Here is a 16,035-nt window from a genome sequence, read left to right as displayed (position 1 = left end):
GACAGAAGCTCCACCAGTGATACCAAGAGTAGCAACTCCACCAAGGGGTGCAATCCACTCTCCGGCGCCGCAAGGATGGATGAACCCATTAGGCCCATTAGCATCTGCAGGATCATCCACCACCCCAACCGCAGGCCCTTCTGCACCCTTCGGCATCTCCTGGGCCCAGGTTGAGTACCATCACCCATCAGGACATTTCGCGCGCAATCAACACCGTTGTCGTAACAGAAAGAGAGTACACCAGACACTTGATAGACAGTCTGCAGAAGGAGATCAACGAGCTGCAAGCAGGCCTGGTGCACGCAGACGATGAGATCGACTACCTGAAGATCAGGCTGAGGGATACAGAAGACAAGATCACACTTTTGGAAACCTCGCCTACAACTGAAGATCCCAGGCTCTACATCTGGGACTTCAGGCTCTGATCTCAAAATGTCGAAACCAATGGACTTCACAGGGCGAGAAAAACTCCATTGATGTCAACACCTTCCTCACCCAGCTCACCATTTACTTCACTGGTTACCCTGGAGTGACAGAACAGCAGCAATGCACCTGTCTCATTTCTTTTTGCCAGGGCGCTGCAGCCAAATGGGCAGAGAGCATTACCCCCATGGCACTCAGCGGCAAGCCCGGGTCCTATGCTAGCATTGTCAGCGACATGAAGGTCATGTGGACCTGTCGTCAACAAAGAGGAGAAGGCAGCAAGAGAGTTGGAAGCTCTCCGACAAGGCAATTGTACCGTCGGGGAGTATATCTCCATCTTCCGCCAGAAGCTCGCCTTCTGTCACTTCTCTAATTACGAGCTAATGTGCAAACTCCTGTTTTGGATTAGACCAACGAGTTAAAAACTACTTGGCCAACATCCACCCTAACAGGAAAGACACCCTGGAGGGATTGATCAGGGAGGCGCTTCTAATCGGGCAGAACCTCAAGGAGCTTGATGACAAGAGAAAGATGAACTTCGCCCCTGCGACAACCTTGGCAAGGCTCTGCTGCACCACCCGCACCAGCTGGAGCACCCAAGACCACGTCGCAGGGAGGAAACGCCATGGACGTTGACGCAACCAGGACAGGAGGTAGACCCCGACCTCGAGGACAACCGGGAGGTGTTTTCAAGTGCTACTGCTGCAGAGAAGAAGGGCATATGGCCTGTAACTGCACGGGAAAGCCCCTTGACAAGGGCAAAGGACCAGCTGTCCGCTGCCAGCAAGGTGGAAGAAGTTCCAGCTGTGAAACCACTCACACTGGAAGATATTAACCGCATCATAAATGAGAGGATCTGCCTCTCCAGCATGTACAACCCAGCGAAGAAAGAGGAGCAGAAGGGTTTTTAGGGAGATCGAAGTCGACTGTGGACTTAGATCAGAGAAATCGTTTTTCCATTCTCGGTGACTCAGCAATCATGTTTGCAGAAGTATCAGAAGTTTGTTCTGGGAATAAACGAGACCATTTCTACTTGCCAGTTACGTTGGAAGGGAAACATAAGAAAGCAGCCAGTCAAAGCTCTAGTGGACTGCGGAGCAACAAACCTCTTCATCGGAAAGAAGTTTGTAGAAAAGAATCAAGTCCAGACCAAACAATTATTTAAACCAATGTCGATCCGTAATATTGACGAAACAGACAATTCTGCTGGACCAATTACATCCTATGCAGATTTGAAGCTCATGATAGGGGACCATGAGGAAGAAGTAGCCTTTCTGGTCACAGACCTAGGATCCGATGATGTTATCATTGGAATAGATTGGCTACGATACCACAACCCTAGTATTGATTGGAACAAAGGAAGGGTGGCATTAGACCGTTGCCTGGTCAAGTGTCAAGAAGCCAAGGTCAAGGACAAAAAGACCAAGGCAAAGAAGCGAAAAGCCACGAACTTTTCGATCCCTTTGGTGTTGCCCAATTTGATACCGGCAGAAGATGACGAAGATGAGGATATCGAGGAAGCCTCTATCCATCATCAGGTTCAGTCGAACAGCCTCAGCTCTAAAATGCAAGGACATGTGGGTACTATACCTGTCAAGCTTGAGGAAGAAGAACAATCGGATCTTGCTACTACTGTTGAACACGGAGCTACCAAGAATGTACAGATGGAGGAAGTCGAGGATGAAGATTCATCACAGAACGTGTGGATCAGGTACAAGAGCTCTGTAGCATCAGAGTTAGCACAGCAGGAGGAGAAGAAGAAGAAGAAGGAAAAGAAACCCATAGAGGAAATGGTGCCAGAATGGCTCCATGACTATCTTAAGGTCTTCTCCGAAGAAGAGTCTACTCGATTCCCCTGAGTCAAAAAAGTGGGATCACAAGGTGGACCTCAAAGACCCTAACTGATCTTCCTCCCAATGCTGAAAGCATATCCCCTATCCCCCGCCGAAAATGATGCATGTGAGAAGTGGTTGAAGCAGGAATACGATTTGGGATGACTGAGAGATTCTGAATCTCCAGTAGCAGCTCCTTTCTTCTTTGTTGCTAAGAAGGATGGAAAGGCTCAGACCCGTCATGGACTATCGGAGGTTGAATGAGAAAACCATCCGAAATGCATACCCTCTCCCTCGTTCTCAAGATCTCATTGATCGTCTCTCTGGTGCAAAGCTCTTTTCGAAAATGGATGTTCGATGGGGTTACAACAATATTAGAATGAAAGAAGGAGACCAGTGGAAGGCTGCCTTCAAAACTCCTTTTGGACACCATGAACCAGTCGTAATGTACTTCGGCATGACGAACTCCCCAGCCACCTTCCAAACTATGATGGACCAAATCTTCCAAGATCTAAAGGAAGGCAAGGTCGTTGTAGTCTACATTGACGACATCTTGGTCTTCACCAACGGTGATGTAGAGAAACATCGGAAGGTGGTGTGTGAGGTACTACAGAGACTGCAGGACAATGACCTTTATCTCAAACCAGAGAAGTGTTCCTTTGAGAAGAAAGAAGTGGAATTTCTCGGTTTGATCATCAAAGATGGCCACGTCTCTATGGATCCGGTCAAGGTTAAGGGAGTTCAGGAATGGCCCACTCCTACCTGTGTCAAGAACATTCAACAATTCATGGGATTTGTGAACTTTTATCATCATTTCATTCTCGGTTTCTTGAACATTGCTAGACCCATGAATGAGCTCATCAGGAAGGATGTGCCATGGGAATGGACGGACAAACAGGAGATGGCTTTTAAAACTCTGAAGGACAATTTCACTTCCGCACCAGTGCTAGTCATGCCAGATGCGAATAAAAAAACAGAAGATAGAGAGCGACACATCTGACTATGCTACTGGTGGCGTACTTTCTCAGTTGGAAGAAGACGGACTATGGCACCCAGTGGCCTTTTTTAGCAAATCAATGCAAGATGCAGAGCGTAATTACAATATTCACGACAAAGAACTTTTAGCTATCATCTGTGCATTGGAGGAGTGGAGGCATTATGTGCAGGGCACACCTCATCCGGTAGAGATCTGGACAGACCATAAAAACCTCAAGTACTTCATGACCAGTCAGAAGTTAACTCGTAGACAGGCGAGATGGTCCTTGTTCCTTGCAGAGTACAACTTCACTCTGCAACACAAACCAGGGAAGGTTAACGACACTGCCGATGCTCTGTCCAGGAGGCCAGACCACAGAGGGGGGGTAGAAAACGACAATTCCGATCACGTGCTTTTAAAACCCAAGTTTTTCCATATTAAAGCCGCAAAAAGAGGTCAGATTCTGATAGAAGGAGAACATTTGCTGTTAAAGTGTATCAGAAACTGCACCGATTTAGATCCAGAAGTCCGAAATGCTATCGAAACTCTGAAGAAGGCCCCTGTGCAGTTGAGAAGAGGATTGGAAGAGTGGAATATGGAGGATGGACTCATTTTGTTCAGAGGATTGGTCTACGTTCCCAATAACAAGGAAATACATTGCTCAGTGCTAGAGATCTTCCACAACTCACCTGCAGCAGGACACATGGGACGTGCCAAAACTCTCGAACTTGTCTCACGGAATTATTGGTGGCCTCAAATGCAGAAGTGGGTCAATGACTACCTGGATGGATGTGATCAATGCAAGCAAATGAAGGTGCTACCATCAAAACCTCATGGACCTTTGAAGCCAAACAAGATTCCAGAAGGGCCATGGCAAACCATTAGCTGTGACCTCATCACTGATCTACCGATCTCCCAGGGCAAAGACAGTATTTTGGTAGTCATTGATCATTTCACAAAGCAAGCACATCTTGCTCCGACCACCAAAGATGTTAATTCCAAGGGAATCACGGACTTATTTCTCAACCATGTATGGAAGTTGCATGGAACACCAAAGAAGGTGATCTCGGACAGAGGAACACAATTTGTGTCCAAGTTCATGCAGGAAGTCTCGAAAAGACTAGGAACCAAGTGGTCCATGTCAACAGCATATCACCCACAGACTGACGGACAAATGGAACGAATCAATCAAGAAGTTGAACAGTACCTACGACTCTTCACGTCCTACCGTCAAAATGATTGGGTTTCTTGGCTTCCAATCACTGAATTCACACATAACAATTCCAGTAACTGTCACTGGACATTCCCCATTCAAATGTGTCTACAGTTATAATCCCGAATTCACAATTTCCCCTAATTCTTCCAACACAATTCCCCAAGCCGATCAGAGACTAGCTGAGATGAAGGAGGCGCAAGAAGAGACAAAGATGATGCTAGAAGTAGCGAATGATTGAATGAAGTGCTTTTACGATCATAAGAAAAAGACGCACCAGAATTCAAACCAGGCGACAAGGTATGGTTGGACATGACAAACATCAAACAATGCCGTCCGAGCCAAAAGTTGTCTGACCGCCATCTGGGACCATTTGAAATCGAAGAGAAGACTGGCAAGCTAAACTACAAGTTGAAACTCCCTGTTAAATATTGCATTCATCCAGTCTTCCACTGTATTGTTACTCACCCCGCATCAAACCTCTCAACTCATTGACCACCCGCCTGCAACCACGTCCACCTCCAGAGATCGTTGACCAAGTCCCAGAATATGAAGCAGAGCAAATATTGCAAAGCCGCCTATACAGACGCAAGTTGCAGTATTTAGTAAAATGGAAAGGATATGCAATAGAAGAAGCAACATGGCAGTCAGAAGAAGATGTGAAGAATGCGCCACTTGTAGTAGCCAAATTTTATGCAGAAAACCCCAATGCGGTTAAATCGGCGCAAATCTCCGCTTCAATTCTGACAACCCCTGATTTCCTTGAATGGAGACAGAAAAATATACGACCATCTTACATTCACGAGGACACTCATCCTAGAAAGGGGGTAATGTCACGAATTCCAAATACAAACCATTTTTCATTTCTCGGTTTTCCTTCGGCTACTTCCAGTACCCAAGCCTGGTCACGTGACTCCTCGTCATATATCACCAGTTGCTTCTCTGATTGGCTCCCCTACTCCACAGGCTAGAACAATCTTGCTTCCCAAAGAAGAACCTGGTCGGAGCTTGGGTTTCTATTTAGTTGCCGTATTACTCATTCGCTTATATATCATGATGTCATACTTAGTCATCCGCAGTATCATACGACTCTTTTCTCATTGGCTGATTTCTTTCAGACTCCTATTCAATGTTATGTATATAAGTAGGTTAGTTAGCATAAGTACTCCTTAGACTTAACCTCTTCGTTTCCTACGCTTGTAGTGACCTAGACGTTTATGCTCAATACCATCTTGTTCACTATCCTCTCTGACCGAGTCCTAGTGGTTGTGTGCTCGCCTTCATCATTATTGGTGAACATTGGTCATAACAAAACTCTGCCTTTGTCACCAATCAAGAAGTGTAAGAATAACACTGATGAGCTACTTCAGGCAGTTAGTGTACATAAGACCAAGAAAACAAAAAGGTATGACACACCACAAGACTGTAATGTGTTGGCACTAACCATAAAAAGATCGGAAAATGGGAAAGCAGATTCCGACCCTATGGAAATCTACCGGAATGCAGGGTGAAAAGTGTCATGTGTCCTCAATCTCTTTGGCCTACCTTCTGTTGCTTTCCACACCGGTCTTCAGCATGATCGTGGAGGTAAAGATAATGATGATCTGTGATTTGATAGTCGAATGTTTCTTGTGCTTATCATACTGATGTAGTTGAGTATAGGATGAAAGAGATCAAGAGACACCATCTTCACCTGTATGATGGCATCCTCAACATTGTACCAAGCCTCCGTGACGAACTCGATATGATCTCCAGTGACAAGCTGTCGAAGATCATCTCTGCAGTGAGTATCTACACTCACTTTTCCATTATATGCTGTGTCTTTCTGCATATATGCAGTCTTTGCACGCATATATGCACTATTTTTGAAAGTTCTGACATGATCCAATGTCATCTAGGTCACCAAGGGGATGAGTGATGCTCGATTGACAGCATTTAGCTCCATCAAACACAAAGGGCTCAAGTACGTGCCTCTGAACATGCACAGCAAAGAAGACGCCCTCGATCCACCAATACCTGAAGTCAAAGATAAGTCCATGAGAGGGATTACTCATCCCCAGCTTGCCCAGGTGGCTTTGCCCTCGAAACAAGTTAGATGTGTTTGATTGTGACCCTGACAAGTGAGATATTTCTCATTGGTAGCAAGATAGCAACTGACTTACTACATTTTGACAGAGGAATGGAGAAATTACAGTTGGGAAAGCTCAAAATGACTGCAATGAATTGGCCAACAGGATTTTATGAAGACAGCATCTACTGATCCAACAGACAAAACCAAGGGTTTGTTTAGGAATCATGTTGTTGCACGTGTGAGTTCTGCTGCTGCTGGTTCAGTTTCATGCTATATCTCCCTCATATTTTCCACAGTTCTACATGCACTTGTATATTGGCCCATCAGCTGCAATGGCCGAGTCTACTACTAGCAAGGCCTCGAAGGTGGCAAGAAATTGTGCATTTGGGTTGACGTCCATCACCAAAAATATTATCGCCATTGTTCACATCATTGTAAGTTCATAATTCTTGCTTCGAGATTAGTTCTCACTACTATTGTCTGTCAGACGTACTTCACACTTAGTCATGGGCAGAATTGGACGAATGAAATTGGGACAATGAATCTTGAGGAGTTGTTTTGGGCTATCATCAACATGCTCGATGATGATGAGGATCCATGGGTTAAAGACACCATGTCATTGTGGAACACTGTATGTTCAAATTTGTCAGAGTCATCATTGCTGATTGGGAAATTGTAGCCGCATTGGATCGGGTGCCCATCAGGCCAAATTCATCAAGAAGCCATCCAACTTGGAGGATGACTTGGATCAAGAAAACAACATCGCCGAGATCAAGGCTCAGTGTTTGGCTCGACGTGGTGCTGCGCCGCCACAGGCTAAGGCTCAGAGTGATGGTGTGTATATGCTACATTGTAAGACTCATACTTACTACACAATATAGTGAGACAGCCAGCTCCTCCCCACAAGAATGTTGCACACCAGCCACAGTGCTGTTTGATGAGGAGGAGTGTCCTCCGAGTTGTGTCAAGAAAACATCTACGGCTCCACTCCCTTGACCTGTAAAACTGAAACCTTGTCCGGAGCCCCAACCTCCAGCTGAGTCCAGTGACGAAGATCCTGTACTGGTGGTACCACCTTTGACGTGCCTGGCGTCAAAGAAGATTCGACCTGACCTACAGTGGCTCAAAAAACTGTCCACATGTTTGTGCTATTTTCACTATTTACATTATTGTATATGAATGGACAGGTAGACCAAGGATATGCCAGTGGGGTACTCTGTAGTACTCCTTTGGGGCGTGAATTTGAGCCCTTACACGTGGGAATCCATAGTAATATGGTGGCGCTATAGACCTTACAAAATGATGACTCATGTGGACAGTTTTTTGACCCAAGATTAAAATTATATAATTCATTAGTTATGACACCATAAAGTCATGCTGTCATATACCCGATTCAGCCACTCCCAACACCATTCATAGACATCCCTACTATTGGTCCGACCCCCTGTTTCCCTGTCCGCTGTGGGTACAACAAGTGCAGCGGAGAGAAATCGATCTACTACACAGTTGGGTCTTCGCTGCCTGCTGCCTCGCTTGGGAACAAGTGTGTTTGACCCTTAAGGGGATTGCTACTGGGGAATACTAGTCTCTGTCTAAAACGACCCTACAGGATGAAAGATCCACAAAAGCGGATGAAGCGGATGGCACTTGCAGATCAGACAGGATGCAAATCAAAGTTGAAGGAAGTTCATTAAAGGTTAGATGGATAGTGAGTATAAGTCAAAGCGATCTTCTGGTAGGGTGCAGGAAAAGTGGGAGAAAGTTACATGAAGTAAGTATTTTTCGAAACCCTCCATGCTTATAGGGTACAGCATTTTCAAGGAACATAGATATATAGGTAGCAAGTCTAGACCATGCCATAAGCTATCCGAAAAATACTGGAGTGTGAGAGGATATGTCTGTGTTCAGTCAGTAACAAGAAAATGCGTGTGAGTACATACCAATGAGGTAGAATGGACATGGACAGGACGGATGTGGTGGATGCATGAGCTATAGGAGGAGATCCAAAGGTATCCGCATGTCATCCGAAAAGCAGATGTGTATCGGATGGAATGGGTAGGTGTCAGATGGACGTCGGATGGATGCCTGATGCATCGGAAAAGTGATGGATACGAGCCTAGCATAGGGATACTCCCTACACCTGCTCCATCCCTCCTTCTCTGACAATGCACTGAAATGCATCTCAGCAGGACTAGCCCTGCTACCTCTGCCCGACTCCGCTCCACTTCTCCGACACTACCCCTATTTCCTCCGACACCATATCCCTACCCTCAGACCCTATCTGGAGCTCTGCTCCTCTGCTCCATTGGTCTGACCGATCCTACTCCCTCCACCATCTCCACTTTTCTGACCCACTTGGTTCCTTCAGTTCCTCTCGTGTTGTTCCATCCGACAATTGGTCCGCCTGACCGCCTGACCGGTCCACCCCTAGACTAGGAACCATTCAACTGGTCCTATCTCCTTTTAGTATCATAGTTCCTCCTTTCGGATCACCAGTAATCTCTATACCCGAGTGATTATTGATCCGTCGCGTACATACTATTCTCCGAGCCCCTTTTCTCGTATGTCTCAGTCATCTTTCTAATAATTCTGTACACTCAGCACATAGCCTTTTGCTATGCTATGCTACCCACTTAGAGTATATAAACATATGTACAATTGTCTGTAGATCTTCAGTCTGAATATTACCTTTTCTAAGCCCTGCTCTCTTGTCCTTGTTCTTGGGCAAACCCCTTGACAACTCCTGCTTGCCAGCCTAGGGGATTGACTCCCTAGGTTGGCTGCCTCCTCCGCTCGTCCGACTTCCTGCGCCTCCGCTGCCTTTCCCGTGCGTCAGACTTGTGACTAGTACTCTCGTATCTCTGTCCTCTGTGTTCTCATTCTGCTTCAGACTTCAGTCCAAGCAGTCTCCTCCGCTCCGCTCCTACTGTTAGCTCCGACTGCAGTAGCCCTCCGACTCTCCCCTGTAGGGCAGACCAATCTCCGCCCGACTGTTCCCGCACTTATCCAGTAGTCCGTCAGTCCTCCTTTGGAGGACCTCTGCTCCGATGTCCTGTCGGAGCTCGTAAAACTTGAGTTGGACTACAATCTGAAACTAGGGGCATGTACTCAGGTAAGGGGCGCAGCGCACTGAGCTGAAGCCAAGCCCCTCAGACTCTGTCCTACCCCTGAGCATGGTCTTAACACATGCCACTATTGAATAAATTATGAAATGGTGTCATTATGACATTATTAAACCTATCTCCAAGTATACAATGAAGTGCATCCCATATATCATAGTCATAATCACCATGAAAACCATCTCCTCTGCTCAAAGGGATAATATCCTCTCTCTGTCTACTGCTGGCCTCTCTACTCGTCAAATAGCCTCTAGAACTGGTGTATGCAAGTCTACTGTAGCTAAACTCATCAAAGCATGTCACCCAGACAAGGAAAACTCCAGTGGAGGTCATCCATCCAAACTCACCTCTACTGATAGGAGGGTCATTATGCCAGAGAAAAGGCTGATAATGCTGTCCAAGTCACTCATCATATCAATTCCATCATCCCTACTTCAGTTTTTTCACAAACAGTGAGGAATGTCCTCAAGGAAGCCAATCTTAGGGCTGTAACAAAGAAGAAGAAGCCTCTTCTTTCCATCACTCATAGGAAGAGAAGACTAGTCTTTGCCCTAGCCCATCAAAACTGATGAGACTAAAATCAATAGAATTGGGTCAGATGGGAAGGTATATGTATGGAAAAAGAAGGGGGGGCCTCTTACAGACAGAGAGATTAATGGAACTCTTAAGTTTGGAGGATGTTCTCTAATGGTGTGGGGATGTATGGGGTGGAATGGTGTGGGAATGCTTGCAGAAGTTGAGGGGAGGATGGATGCTGAGCAGTATGTGGACATCCTCAACCACCACTTGCTGCCTAGCATGGCAGAATCAGGAATTAATGAAGAAGAGATTATTTTCCAACAGGATAATGATCCAAAGCATACATCCAGAAGAGCCAGAGAATGGTTTAAAGAGCACAATATTTACCTCCTTGAATGGCTAGCACAATCCCCTGATGTTAATGTCATCAAAAATCTCTGGGGAGTACTCAAGAAGAGGCTTTTAGCCTATGAACACCCTCCTAAAGGAGTATGGGAGTTATGGGAGAGAGTCACAGTGGAGTGGGGAAAGATTACAGAAGAGGATTGTCAGAAGTTGATTGAAAGCATGCCTAGAAGGATAGAGGCAGTAATTAAGGCCAAGGGAGGTCACACTGAATACTAGAACACCTAATTATCTGTGTAAAATACTTGAGTCAAAAAACTGTCCACATAAGTCATCATTTTGTAAGGCCTATAGCACCACCATATTACCATGTATTCCCACGCATAAGGGCTCAGATTCACGCCCAAAAGGAGTACTACATAGTACCACACTGGCATATTCTTGGTCTACCTGTTCATTCATATACAATCATGTAAATAGTGAAAATAGCACAAACATGTGGACAGTTTTTTGAGCCACTGTACCTAGGCCTCTGATCGAGCTGCCGGATGATGACAATCAGTGCTCCCCTCCTCTGTTGCGTCCTGAGAAGAAAAAACCACCAATTGAAAAAAAAAACACACTGTCGACCCACACTCCCTGAATCTGACAAGGACAATATTGAGGAACGTGCACCATCGCCTTCTACACCCCCAGTGAAGAAGACTCCATCTCACTCTCAGACTACCAAGCACCGTCGACCCATACTCTCTGAGGATGATGAGGAACATGCATCATCGCCTTCCCCACCCCCAGCAAAGAAGATTCGATCCGACTCTCCTCTACCCCCACTTACCGAGGATGAAGACAATGAGCCCTCCCCTCCACCACCACCAAGGCCTATGAAACAGGCAAAGAAAGTAGTGCCTCGCCCTGTTGTTCCTCCCTCCCCTCAGCCTGCTGCAACAAAGGTCAGATTGAAGTTAAAATTTCCCCCTGCTAACCAGCCATTCATCGAGGATGAAGACATCACTCCCAACGCACCAGCCACACCCAAGAAAAAATGGAAGAAGACCTCTTCTACCAAAGCCACCAAATGAAACCCTCCTCGTGACAAGAAACAGACGAACAGCTTCTAGTTGCCCACCTGTCTTTCTGGATTCATTATCCAACCTGCTGTTTTCCTTTGCGCACTTATGCTTCTGGTCATACTCATTTTTGCTCACACCTTTCACTGCTGGTTGTTTATTGCACTTCATTGTATTTTAGTATCATACTGGAGCTAATAGATTGGCCTGGATGGCCTTGCAATGTACTACCTGGCTCATTAGTCCGTGCATGCACCTTAAGTCTTAATGAGCCTCTTAAGCCTTGATAACCTTCTCAAGCCTTGCATGACTACAATTGCTTCTCCTTCATACAAGCCTAGCGTTACATTTCTGGATGGGAGTATTTCTGCTCATGGTGCTGTGAGCCTTGCGCAATCCACCAGGCCTACAGCCACCTCGTATGGCCTTGTTAGGCCAGTCAAGGCCTCATAAGACCTGGGCAGTTTTGCTGATGTATTGGTACAAAAACAGACAAAAAAGTGTTCTATTCTGACCTATTATATGTACATAGCCTATACTAATACTTATCTACAGTAGATAGGTGGATATGGTATGGTGGTGGGCAGGAATATGATGGGGAGCAGTGTGGGAAATGTTGAGATCCGGGAGATGACCAGAAATGGATATGTTTTGGATGTAGTGACAAAGTTCCCATAGTCAAAAAAATGCGGTGGTGCATGAGGATGCTTAGCATGCCATGCAAGGCATGGTCATCATGCATGACCCATGCAAGTAAAATAATAGAACATGACTATATGTACATCATGCATGAGTACCACAGCATCAGGTGAACCGGCTGCTGGGTTTGAAGCCAACTGAGATAAGTTCCCAACCTGCAGGTCCAAACTGTTATGTAGAAAAGAATGAGGCCTGCATTATAAAAGGTGCTGGAGACATCATGTTGTAATCTGAGGTCTGATTTGACGCATTGTGATATATAGGTCCAGTGGAGCTCTGAGAGTCGCCAATTCAAGCGCAACAAAGTATTTCAAGATTGTTCGGAATTGTTCAAACCTCTTTGAGATTCTTCATAGGTTGAATCAACTTGCACTCCATACCAGCACTTGAAGAATGAGTTTAGGGCAGGTGGGGTCCCCCAGCTTAGTGCTCGGGGGACCTGCAATCAATTTTAGCACTGAGATATGACAGCTCAAAATAAAGTAGTATACAAGTCATCAGGATGACTGAGAATGCACTCAAAAACCAAGTAACGGGACAACTGAGACCAGGAAAAAAGAGTAAGACTTGACCAAAACCGCTATAGGGCTAGATTTTTTTTTTATCTTTTTTTTTTTTTATAGAAATGATCCCTGAAATCAACAAGCCACTGATGCACAAATACAGCAGAAAAATACAAACAGATCTGATAATCTCGGTGAGCTACAGATTTTGAGAACCATGTATGAGGAGATGAAGCAAAAATGGGTGCTTGCGAATGTACTTCTGGAATTCATCTGAGGACCAGCGTCCCACTGCCTGTATCAGCGCAGGCGCAACACCAGCCGCAGCTAGAGCAGTAGCTCCTCCAGCATGCATTGAATGCCCAGAAATAGTCGGTGGGAAAAAATGCCAAAGATAGCGCATGAACCATGCACGTGTTGGGACAATCCCAGTGGCTGCCAGCCATAACTGAGGATGGTGGGGAAAGAGATTGTCACAAGCAGCAACATACCTCCACAAGAGTTCTAAGGGATCCACCCTAGCATTCAGTTTGTCCTAGCAACAAAATCTCACATCCCACTCCCAAGGTACTTGTTTTATGATGAGGCAGAAGATAGGTTGCCAAAGTATGAGTGAGAGTAAGAGAATGCCGCAAAGGGACTTTGCGATACAATTGATGTTTTTTCATGTTAGGCCAACACAACTCGGCTAAACATTGCAAAGTTTTAAACCCAGTAATGAGTAGGGCAACAAACAATATGTCATCATAGTCCATCGACGAACCGAGTGCATCCACTATGAGGGCAAGGTCATCAATAGCGAGAGGTTGTTTGTGCTGAACAGGTCTAGACAAGCGCCACTTGCAACCTTTAAGGGGGTATGGTACCGGCACAGCGGTAGGTGTCCAAGTCAGATAATGCTATCTGTCATGATAAGCGATAAGGGTTACCAGTGTATCAGTAGAGGCAATAAGGGAGAAGCACACGGCTTCTATTGATCCTGGTCTAGGTCTAGTCTAGAGCTATCATGCTCCAACAGCTGTCATGCTGTGCTATGCAGTTTAGTCACATGCTGGTGATGTCATCTGTCATGTGTTGTGATGCAGTTGTGACGGTGACATTTGGTGGAGATGATAGGGATCTGAGGGTCCCTGTAACAGTGCATACTGACAAGTTTGAGCACTGCGGGTACACTCTCCCACATTCCACTTATGACAGGGTTCTCGCCAACTGAAGACAGATTTGGCCCATGCAGGTGCACCAGACGCGGATTGCTTGTCTTCGTCGTAGTGCCTGCCATCAGATTGGAAGTGAGACTCATAGATGTCAGTGAAGGCTGCAAAGTCGGATAGTTTGACTCTGTGCGAGTTTGCGGCTCAGTTCCTGACGGCTTTATCATAGCGAATGATTCTTTCATGGGTTCGCTCGAGTCTTCGGTCAAATTTATCATTGATACATTCTCCATACGCGGCGAGCTCATCCTCTTGATGAGGGAAAGGAAACTTAATGGCTCTAGCGGTCCTGTTCCATGCTGCAGACCATTGCACAGCAGTTGTGATTTTCTTTGACACCACTTCTGAAGTTCTGGAGAACTTAATCTCAATATCTCCAATCGTTTCAGTACATTTGTCAATAGGTGTGTGAGGAAGAGATGATGGAATGTATGGCGTCAAGGTTAACACATTTGCCAGCAACAATTTCTGCCCATCCGGATTCATGGAATTCTGGGCAGCAATGGTGATACATGAGCTGTTGTCATACTTCTTTGGGGTCTTGAGACCAGTTAAGGAGGATTTCATTAGTATGCATGAGGTTTGTGGAGAGCTGACCTCCTCTAAAGGATTGTTCGGCTCATCCAAGACAGGTGAGATCCAACTTGCATCGCTTTCAAGTGGATTCCTCCTGCTCAATGCTTTGCTCCTGTTGAAGTCCATCCTCTCTAGGAGCGATGGAGTCCCTGTCTTCAGAGTGTCATGCATCTGCTGATTCACGAGAGGCTCTCGACCTTTCAAGTTCTTTCGACCATTTGTCAAGCATATCAAAGTACAGTGTGGCGAATAAAAGATTTGGCTTGGTCCGAGGCTTGGTCGGTTCCCGACACAACAGTCTTTGTGATAGTGACAATCGCTTCTTGTTTTGAGATGATGCCCTGTTTGTAGTCAGTCAACTGTGCTGAGGCACTTCTCCACTAATTCTTGTTGGGATACAGTTGATCTTCCAGCGTTGGTTTGAGACGAAGTCCCTGATCTTCCCGGTCCCATAAGAGATGACTGAGTGTTTGAAGTGGCATTCTGAGAGTCTGACATGGAGGTACGACCAAATTAAGTTTGAGCAAAAATTCAATAAATAGCTTAAATTATGGCGCAGGAACATGCGCGAGCAGGAGTGCTCAACACTGGTGATGGTAAGGATGAAAAGACTGTCGTCTGAAGTCTGCGCCACCAGCATTTAGGAGAGTCGGTCACAAGCATGCGTCACTGTTAGTCGTGACAAGCATGTGCACAGACCAGGACTCAGCTAGAACCGAGTGCAAGCATTGATTCAACTTGTTTAAACTACAGTCGTTTGCATATTAACTTTCAGTTGCAAAACCACACAACACATATTTGTGTATATTTGTAGGGCAGAAAATACCTGTAGATAGTTGGATATACCTACATGTTGATGTGACATGTCACACCTCCATGCCAATGGCTCTGTCTCAAGAGATCAGAATGTGTGTTGTGGTCTTGTGCTATGAACAGCATAGAACTGCAGCAGATATTGCTGAAATTGTCGGATGTACTGAACGAACCGTCTATAACATCCTCTGTCTTTATTGCAACTTTGGCCAAGCTAGCAACCCATTTCATACGAGCAGCCGGCGTCCACAAACACTCGATCAAGGAGACCTCACATACATCACTTCCATTCTCGATGCCAACCCTTCAGTCTACCTTGACGAGCTTCAAGAGAAACTTCTTGTTACTCGCAATGTGGAGGTGTCAATTGCAACACTTTCTCGCACCCTTCGTCGTATGGCTATGACACACAAAAAAGTCTCAAAAACGGCTATGGAATGGAATGAGGCACTGCAGTGCAACGTGGCAAGCAGCACATGGAGATATTCCAAACTTGCTGCAAGTAGCGAAAAAGGATGCTTCCAATCTAAACCATTGCAAGACAGACTGTACTGATGGGCCAGGGTGATGCAGTCAGTTTAATGTAGGAGCCGCACAAAAAAAACTCATCTATCAATCTTCAGCGCGTCAGCGGTGTGACAATATAATTCAGCGGTGAGGTTAGGGTT

General features: G+C 45.7%; 2 protein-coding genes across 2 annotated transcripts; both read left to right on the top strand.

Moving 5' to 3' along the window:
- Positions 1-6,107: 6,107 nt before the first annotated feature.
- Positions 6,108-8,951, top strand: EDB91DRAFT_1245391 (uncharacterized protein; the record flags this gene model as incomplete). Its single annotated transcript, XM_041322538.1, has 7 exons — positions 6,108-6,227; positions 6,343-6,534; positions 6,679-6,753; positions 6,812-6,949; positions 7,003-7,146; positions 7,220-7,353; positions 8,705-8,951. 7 exons carry the CDS (start codon positions 6,108-6,110, stop codon positions 8,949-8,951), a joined length of 1,050 nt encoding a protein of 349 aa, XP_041180469.1.
- Positions 8,952-15,430: 6,479 nt separating this feature from the next.
- On the top strand, positions 15,431-15,727 carry EDB91DRAFT_1008950 (uncharacterized protein; the record flags this gene model as incomplete). Its single annotated transcript, XM_041312377.1, has 1 exon — positions 15,431-15,727. A coding segment is annotated over one exon (297 nt), but the record flags the coding sequence as incomplete, so codon positions are not given.
- Between the last annotated feature and the right edge of the window lie 308 nt (positions 15,728-16,035).

The sequence above is a fragment of the Suillus paluster genome (assembly GCF_016628075.1).
Source record: "Suillus paluster strain FC165 chromosome Unknown EDB91scaffold_10, whole genome shotgun sequence".
NCBI lineage: Eukaryota > Fungi > Basidiomycota > Agaricomycetes > Boletales > Suillaceae > Suillus > Suillus paluster.
The sequence above is the reverse complement of the archived record's forward strand: the minus strand, read 5'-3'. Positions and strand labels throughout refer to the sequence as shown.